The 9,047-nt window shown below is 34.7% G+C and overlaps 1 protein-coding gene across 5 annotated transcripts; it reads left to right on the forward strand.

The window, feature by feature from the left end:
- The first annotated feature begins 627 nt into the window (after window positions 1-627).
- On the forward strand, window positions 628-8,878 carry LOC147385534 (diphosphomevalonate decarboxylase MVD2, peroxisomal-like). 5 transcript variants are annotated; one of them, XM_086422274.1, is made up of 11 exons: window positions 628-764; window positions 3,345-3,595; window positions 3,690-3,888; window positions 4,872-4,935; window positions 5,219-5,282; window positions 5,410-5,490; window positions 6,279-6,365; window positions 6,645-6,802; window positions 6,954-7,002; window positions 8,197-8,321; window positions 8,412-8,878. In XM_086422274.1, the coding sequence occupies exons 2-11, from the start codon at window positions 3,377-3,379 to the stop codon at window positions 8,632-8,634; spliced, it is 1,269 nt and encodes a 422-aa protein (XP_086278400.1). In that variant the 5' UTR covers window positions 628-764; window positions 3,345-3,376; the 3' UTR covers window positions 8,635-8,878. The 5 variants fall into 5 exon arrangements, with proteins under 5 accessions (XP_086278400.1, XP_086278396.1, XP_086278399.1 ...); XM_086422270.1 differs by having other exon boundaries at window positions 654-764; window positions 3,284-3,595; XM_086422273.1 differs by lacking the exon at window positions 628-764 and adding an exon at window positions 771-909.
- Window positions 8,879-9,047: the final 169 nt, after the last annotated feature.

Here is a 9,047-nt window from a genome sequence, read left to right on the forward strand (position 1 = left end):
TTCACACTCAGGTGCTACTTGTAGTGTTATTTTAAGTCACTTTAGTATTTTTCAATTTTGAGTTTTGATAGTGCGTTGCAGTCAGCTGCTGTAGACAATCATCCAAGTTCTAAATCGAGGGTCCTCAAAGCTAACTGGCACAAATCTAGAAGAGCAATAATTGTCGGGATGACCGTCTTCCTGGGTTTGACAGTATTACTATTTTGGATAACGTAAAATACGGTTGGTGGTCTACTTTTTCATTGGACTACTTTTTCATTGGATTAGATCTAGTCTCGATGAGTGTGAGTGTGTAAAAAGGGTCTGATTCCATACCACCGGTTGCCATTTATAACCAAAAATCATTATTAGAGTTAGATGGCCGACTATGATAGTGAATGACGCTCGGTTAGGGGTGTCAATGGATAGCCGAAATCCGAATTCGAATTCGAAAAATCAGGTATCATTCGAAATTTTCAGATATCGGATATCGGATATCGGATGTTATTTTAACATTCGAATGAGTTTCGGATACGAATTTGGATATTACGAAATCAAATTCGATAATATCCGCTCCGATTATAAATACATATATTACGTATTCATGTTATATAACAAAACTTATTTATATATATATATATCCTCGTGTATTCAAGTTTTACAACGAAACTTAACTTGAATGTTTATCTTCTCAACCAAAACGCAAACCAGCGTGGGTTTTGACCGTGGGTTTCGACTATGCAGCTCCCCATAGCCACCTTCTTCTCCGGCCGGCGAACATGAAGGTTGGTATTTCCTCCTCTCTCTCTCTCTCTCTCTCTCTCTCTCTCTCTCACACACACACACACACACACACAGTAAAACTAAAACCCTCTTTTTGTCGATTGTGCGAGCTCCATATCCACATATTCTCCGGTCGGCGATCATCAGGTAGATACTTCATCTCTCTCTCTCTCTCTCTCTCTGTGTAAAATCGTATATTTTATTCGAATTTTTCATAATTTTTTTTCAAAAATCAAAGTTTATTTGATTTTAAAATCAATTTTTTTTTTGCAAAAATCAAAGCTTATTTGATTTTATAGACTGAAATACATTGAAGATTATAATTTCCGAAGAAATTAGGAAAATCGATTTGATTTTTGCCGATTGAATCCAATTTTGTTAGGGTTTTATCGAATCGGATATTATCGGATATCCGATATGTTTTTCGAATTCGAATTCGAATCTTGGTTAATGATATCCGATCGGATTTGAATTCGAATTCGGATATCAATATTTTTTTTCGAATTCGAATTCGGATATAGCGCTATCCGATCGGATAGCTATCCGTTGACAGCCCTACGCTCGGTAGTCAGAACTAAAATTTACTTGATGGACGAATGAGATTCCATCATCAATTAAGAAATAAAATACTAGTATGTAGAATGGACGGTGCCAATCATCCATTTAGTTTATTATTTTCACGCTTGAGTAATATATATTAGGCGAAATGGTGGGCCTGGGTATCTTTTGTGCTTACGTAAGCCTCCCTTGCCTTGTTCAATTTACAAGACTGCCCGAAAATCAATAGATGGACGAAAGAAACCTTTTGACTATTAGGAGTCATTCTTAGGTGCTGTTTGTTAAACTGAAAAAAATAAGTACTGAATAGCATTTAACGCTGAAATTTATAAGTGCTGAATTTAAGTGCTGAAAAAGTTATTTGTTTAGATGCTGAATCATATTTGTTGTACATTGCTAAAGCTGATAAATTGTCTTTATTACCCTTACAATCATATTATACATTGTTTGTATGTTTCAAATGCTTATTTATTATCAAACACAATAAAATATATTTTTTCTTATAAAATTAAAATACAATTCATTTTTAAATAATAAATAATAATCAAATCTTCAATTTATAAATAATAATTTCTATTTATAAAAGCTCACAAATTTCAAATTAAAAATAATAATGTCATACAAGTCACCAAAATTTGAAATCACCGTTAAAAGAACTTAATTTTGAATAATTTCAATGAAAATGAAGGATGTGTAATTATAAAAGCACCCTATGAATTAATAAGGGCAACTTACACCATAGCCAATTTTTTTTATTTTATATGGGTTAAACTTTTTGGAATGAGCAATTTTTTAGTGAGGATGGTCTATATGGTCTAGAGATCATCCTCGCCAAAAATCAGTCCATTTTGAAATTTATAAGTTGTCAAAAATAGTTTAAAAAAAAAAAGGGACGATTTATGATTCTTGAACTTGTTTTGATAGGATTAGAAGTTTCAGGATGTGCTGATTTTTGGTGAGGATGATCTCCTCATTGTAGAGATCATCCTCATAAAAAATCAACTTATTCTAAAACTTTTAACTCATATGAGACAAAATAATTTAGCCATTGTGTGAGTTTATTAATTTATGGGGTGCTTATATACTAATGAGGAAATCATCCTCACCAAAAATCAATTCATTCTAAAACTTTTAACACATATAAGACAAAATAATTTAGGCATGGTGTGAGTTTATTAATTTGTAGGGGTGTTTATATACTTATCCATATGATATAAAAGTAATATCCTTTTAAGAATAAGGGCATACTTGTCCATACTCAAAAAAATGAAGGGTATACTTGTCCGTATAAAAAAAAGTGAAGTGCTTACCGCTTCAGCACTTTTTTTCAATATCAAAATAGTGCTGAATTTTTTTCGCTTATTTTCAACAATAAACACTGAAAATATAGAATAAACAAACACGCTATTTTGATAAAAAGTGCTGAATTTAATTTTTTTAAGCAATAAGCACAGAAAAATAGCGCAAACAAACATTGTTAGTAAGAAATAATTTATACAAAATAGACATAATCATGAACAAATTACACGTGGCGCATCATTGAGCGAATAGGTAGGAAAACATGGTCTTCTTTGGGCTTAATCACTTACTCCGAAGCAGGCTTCAATAATTCAACTTTGAACTGAAGCCCATTTAAGTGGAGGGCCCATTAACCGAAATCTCATTTTCTACTATTAAAATGGCCACCCTTCGTGCATTTGCAATTTGAAGGCTAGCGCGGAAAAACTGTTAGAAAGCCTGAAACCGTATGACTTTTCGATAGATATTCTGTTCTTCTGCAATCTCTCTATCAAATCTCAATTTTCTTACTTTCTAATCCTATGAGTTTGGTGATTTTAGCAACACAATCGAATCCCTTTTTTCTCTGATTCTACACCACAAATTCGATACAAAAATCAGTTTTTTTTTCTGTTTCTGAAGTTTCATATCGAAGGCAGATCCAAACCAATCTTCTCTTTTTCAGAATTTTTTAAAATTAGTTGATCAAGGTTCCATTGATCGTCACAAAAACCAATACTTTCCAGCTTATATCGGTGTTCTTCGCTGTTGATTTGAAATGGAGGGTGAATCAAACCAGAATTGGATATTAATGGTGACTGCGAAGTCTCCAACAAACATTGCGGTCATCAAATACTGGGGAAAGAGAGATGAATCTCTTATTCTACCTATAAACGATAGCATCAGCATTACTCTTGATCCGGATCACCTCTGCACAACTACAACTGTCGCTGTTAGTCCCAGCTTCGAGAAAGATCGAATGTGGCTCAACAGAAAGGTAAGATTTTTTAGTATTTTGTTTGTCGATTTATAATTTAGTTCAGCAGATAGTTGATAACAGTAGTTTTAGATAAAATTTTGTTTTAGTGTAGGAGATTTCTCTATCTGGAGATAGATACCAGAGATGTTTGAAGGAAATCCGCAGCCGTGCGAACGATGTCGAAGATAAGGAGAAGGGGTTTTGTATTCGGAAACAAGATTGGGAGAAATTACATGTACACATTGATTCACACAACAACTTCCCCACTGCTGCTGGCTTGGCTTCTTCTGCTGCTGGTTTTGCTTGCTTTGGTAAGCTTAGTTGCGATTTATTCTCATAGATTTCGTATAATTTAAAGAATTTTCCCCCTGATTACTAAGAGGAAAGCTTTTCATGTTTTATATAGGAAAGCTTGGGTCTGAGAGGAAATGTTCTTGATGCATTTGTTGATCTAGAATTGGCTGGAGTTGTGTGTGTGTATATATATAGGGTCAGGATCCTTAGACATATAAAGTTACTCATAAAGCTACAACGTGTTTTGTCTTATATGGGCAAAAAGGTTCGGAATGGACTGTTTTTTTGTGAGGATGATCTCTATGGTGAGGATATCACCCTCGCAAAAAATCAGCTCATTCTGAAACTTCTAGCCCCATTTTTACAAGTTGAAGAATTATGAACCGTCCATTTTTTGTAAACCACTTTTGATGGGATTAGAAGTTTTGGAATTGGCTGATTTTTTGCAAGGATGATCCCCTCACCATAGAGATCATCCTCACAAAAAATCAGCCCATTCCGAACCTTTTTGTCCATATAGGACAAAACACGTTGTAACTTTATGAGTAGCTTTATATGTCTACGGATCCTGACCCATATCTATCTATGGGATTAGGGTGTTGAACATTTCCCTATATATATATATATATATATATATGTATTCATCTAAGAAAAAATAAACATGGGGCTAAAAATTTCGGAATGGGCTGATTTTTGGTGAGGATGATCTTCTAATCATAGAGATCATCCTCACCAAAAATCAGCTCATTCCAAAACTTCTAACCCATGTAGGACAAAACACGTTTGTTAAAGTGTAGGGTAAAGCTTAGGGTGTTGAACATTTCCCTATATATATATATATATGTATTCATCTAAGAAAAAATAGACATTTTTTTTTTTTTTATAATTATAAAAAAGTAAAAAAAGAAAGAAAGAAAGACTTCATCTTCATGTGATGTAGTGCTTCTTTCATCATAGAGTCATTTGTCTAACAATTACTTATGATACTGCTATTTTGCAGTTTATTCCCTTGCAAAACTAATGAATGTTAAAGAAGAAGTGGATAAACTTTCTGCTATTGCAAGGTAAGTCTTTGCATATCCATTTGTTCTTACTTTTCTCCAGCTATACCCACAGTTTTTAGTGCATATATATGAATTATGCGTATATTTGTGCATTCACATATATGATAACTATAAGATTTTGTTCTTAAATTCATTTGTCATGTAAGAATCCCCACAAGTTTCTCTTTCCTTAATTTTTGATTGTTATGTAGTCAATAGAATCTTCTCCCTTTATCAGTATATACAAGTGAAAAATTGGCACTTGGCTGTAATGCGTTGTAAACTTTGATTCATGCATATACAGGCAGGGATCAGGAAGTGCTTGTCGCAGTCTATTTGGTGGATTTGTCAAGTGGGTCATGGGAAATGTAAGGTTTATTTTTTGAGGTTTATCTTTGATGCCTTCTGTTTGTTAAGAATGGATGACAGATTTACTTAGTCATTGTATTGACTTTTAAATATTAAATTCTTATTTGAAATGTTGGAAATGTGAAGGATGTGAATGGAAGTGACAGTGTTGCAGTTCCACTTGCCAATGAAATGTATTGGAACGATCTTGTTATTATCATTGCAGTGGTATGTGTTGTCGTTACTCGTAACATGTAGGCATTGTATCGGTTGAGATAATTTTACTATTGCCATTTTGCAGTATGATGTCATTTCCATATAAACCATATATTGGGGACATTTAAAAAAATTTCTCCATTTTTCTTTTTCTCTTTTATTTATCGTCTAAAACTTTTTATTGTTCTTGTTTCTTGTGATATAAGTCTGGGATCATGGATGTTTGAGCCATTTCAAATGTTTATCTTTATTTTTCATTGTGACCATTTTTTTCAGATCATCATCATCATTATTGAAGTCTTATCCCAATGGTTCGGCTCAATAAATCTTGTTCCTTCATTTTATTCTGTCGAAAGCCCTGTCTTAGTGTCTCATGGACATGATTTACAAGTTGCAGATACAGCTTCTTGTCTCTGAAATTTTGGGTGTAGTAAGGGATCCTCCAATATATGTTATCATTAAAGTGTTATTATACCTGTCTGCTCTTACATAGTTCCATTTTTGTACTCTTATAAAAATCCTTTTTACTTGCAGAAGTAAAAATATTAAGGTGTATTCTTCCATTGAGTAAAATCCACTTGATTTTCCAGTAGTGATGATTAAGGTGCATGGTTCCTGGTAGCTTACTTTGGACAATAAAGTGAAAATCTGTCGAACTTCATTGATTATACAGTTTTGAAATTGTTTTTAATTTCAGGGTGCTGCTTAACCTTTATACTTATCTTTAACATTTTTTCTGTACATCTGCTCTCCTGAATCTCAATTTTTTGATTTCTCTACACTTGTTTTGTTAATACCAGGTAAGTTCAAGTCAAAAGGAAACAAGTAGCACTACAGGAATGCGTGAGAGCGTGGAAACAAGTCCCCTTCTACATTATAGGTCGAAGGTATTTTTCTCATCCACTGTAATATGATTATTTAATGGAACATGCTATATATATGTCTTTCTGATAGTCATTTGAAAGTCCTAGCTATAGTTTGGGTTCTGGATCATATGTAGTTCTATGCAAGATATTATTCTAGGTGATAATGCTTTGATGTTTTTCGTGGCTTGTTTTCTTTATGGATTATATATTACAAAATTTGATCCTTATAGAACTTGCCGAGGTTGAAATAAGTTAGTTTAACTCATTATGTTGACTTAATCTTGTTTTGGACTATGACAGGAAGTAGTACCACAACGCATACTTCAGATGGAAGATGCCATTAAAACTCGTGATTTTCCGTCATTCTCAAGGTTAACTTGTGCTGATAGTAATCAGTTCCATGCGGTTTGCTTGGATACATCTCCCCCCATATTCTATATGAATGATACATCTCACAGGCAAGTCCTTTTTTCTGGCCTTTCATGTTTGCATGCTTATGTGCCTTGTACCATTTGCTCGCTTATATTAGTAAGTTGTAGCTCTTGGAATTTGGTTATATTGCCCAAGTATTTGTGGCTTCTAGTATTGATGAAGCAACGGCATTTTCAGGATAATCAACTACATGGAGAAATGGAATCGTTTTGAAGGTACACCACAGGTATGACTGCACTGCATCTTATTCAGGAATAGTTGGGTTAAAGCATTGCTATTGATGATGATTCAGGAACATTAATCCATGTCCGTTCCTCTAATTGTTCGGCCAAAATATTAATTGAAGCTCTTTATGACATGATAAGTTAAAGTGGACTCCATTGGTGGCAAAATTTTCACATATTCTGCTTTGTGAGGTGTCAGGCATAAGGCTTAAGTTTTTTTGCCACCTCACCCTCTTCATTGTGGCAAGTTTCTGCCCAATAAACATATCGTACATGGAAAAAAAAGGAGAATAGTCTTGCACTGTTTTTTATATCTAAATTAAAATTTTGAATCACTGTTATTTGTAGGGAGAACTTCCTAGGGGCTAGGGTATGGTTCCCTGTGGAGGAAAGGCCCACATATCCAAAGAGTCCTCTATTAGATGGATAGTCTGGATCAGCCTTGCCACAAGGACATCCCCATGTGGCAAAGAAGTGGGGAAGTTGACAGGTTGGCCTTGTGTCACTACTTACCAGTTGAGCTCATTGGCGCCTAGGTGGCTAGGCCTCCTCCCCAACAGTTTGGGTTCCCTCAGGTGTTTTGGGAAACAGTGCAGTCAATGGGAAAATTTTGGCCTTGGCTAAGCATTAATTTTGTTAGGTTAAAATCCATTTAATACCGAAGACTTCAAAAATGTCGAAACCAGTCCATGTATTTGCTGGGCATGATTCTCGCTTACCCAGCTTTCGACCATTTCTCGAGCTCTGATACCTTAATCTCATCTTTGAGGCAACATTTCCTTTTTGGAACTAGACTCCTGCTCCTGCTCGTTGCTGTTTCCCCATTCCTTCAAATTCCCACCATGGTTATTACGTTGACTTCATCAGATCCACCTTTTAACTCCATTAGTATAATTTTTTAATCTGTAAATTTTGACTGCTTTTGGGATAACTAATAAACATAACTGATCCCATTGTTCACATAATATTAATATTTACTTTGGTATCTTTTTCCGGAATTTCTTTTAAAAGCTGATACTACTGATTTTTTTCCCCCCATTTTCTATGCTACTAAGTGATCAAAATCATGTTTCAGTGCCTCAAGTATGCCCACAAATCTCTAAATAAATAAACTACTTGCAAGGGAGAGCATACATTTAGTTCAGTTACTTGCAATGAGGTATATCTGAAGTCACTAATTTAGAGAATGTTGACAGGTGGCTTACACATTTGATGCGGGACCCAATGCAGTTTTAATTGCACCCAATAGAAAAGTTGCTACACTTATGCTTCAGAGGCTGTTGTTCTACTTTCCTCCATCTCCAGATACTGAACTAAATAGGTATGGATGGTCAAATTATTGAGCTTATTGCTTTGAGGATTGCCATATAGCATTCCTAAGGATAATTAAACTATTAATTATTTTTCTCAGTTACGTACTTGGAGATAAATCTATACTTAAAGATGCTGGAATTGACACAATGGAAGATGTTGAAGCTTTGCCACCACCTTCGGAAATTAAGGATAACGTTCCCACCCAAAAGTGTACAGGTGATGTCAGTTATTTCATCTGCACAAGGCCTGGGGGAGGTCCATTTTTCTGTCCTGATGAAAGTCAAGCTCTTCTTCACCTTAAAACTGGGCTGCCAAAGTAAACTATATATCAGAAGATTTCTTCTTTTAGAACTGTTTCCTTCATGGGTACGGCAATTCCATGAAACTCAAAGTAGTCCAATTGGGTGGTCTTAGTTCAAACTGTTTCCTTTTTTTTTTTTTCCTTTAGGTTTGCCTACTCATTCTGTTGGGAATTGCCAGTTAAGGTGTTATACATTGTTATCGTGGAACGTCTACTTCATCTTAATTTCATATTTGATCATCCTAGTTATTGATGCTTTTCAATATTTCATCTACTAGTGTGCTTGAATGATGGTATAGTTGAGCTCACCATGTTTACCCCAGTTAACCCCTAGAGAGGATGTGCCGTAAGCACGGGAAACTCTAGTCTATATAATAAAACATAACCGGTGTTGCTATAGTTTTGTGTTTTGAGGTGAGATTAATATCTCCT

This window comes from Akebia trifoliata, chromosome 14, assembly GCF_017979445.1.
Source record: "Akebia trifoliata isolate Shusen 1 chromosome 14, ASM1797944v1, whole genome shotgun sequence".
NCBI classification, from domain to species: domain Eukaryota; kingdom Viridiplantae; phylum Streptophyta; class Magnoliopsida; order Ranunculales; family Lardizabalaceae; genus Akebia; species Akebia trifoliata.

What these genes read in the sequence shown, in the direction of transcription:
- LOC147385534 (XM_086422274.1), top strand. Translation starts at nt 3,377, where the DNA reads ATGGAGGGTGAATCAAACCAGAATTGGATATTAATGGTGACTGCGAAG. An exon ending in TTCTACATTATAGGTCGAAG is followed by an intron (nt 6,366 to 6,644) that starts GTATTTTTCTCA and finishes GGACTATGACAG; the next exon opens with GAAGTAGTACCACAACGCAT. An exon ending in GTTTTGAAGGTACACCACAG is followed by an intron (nt 7,003 to 8,196) that starts GTATGACTGCAC and finishes GAATGTTGACAG; the next exon opens with GTGGCTTACACATTTGATGC.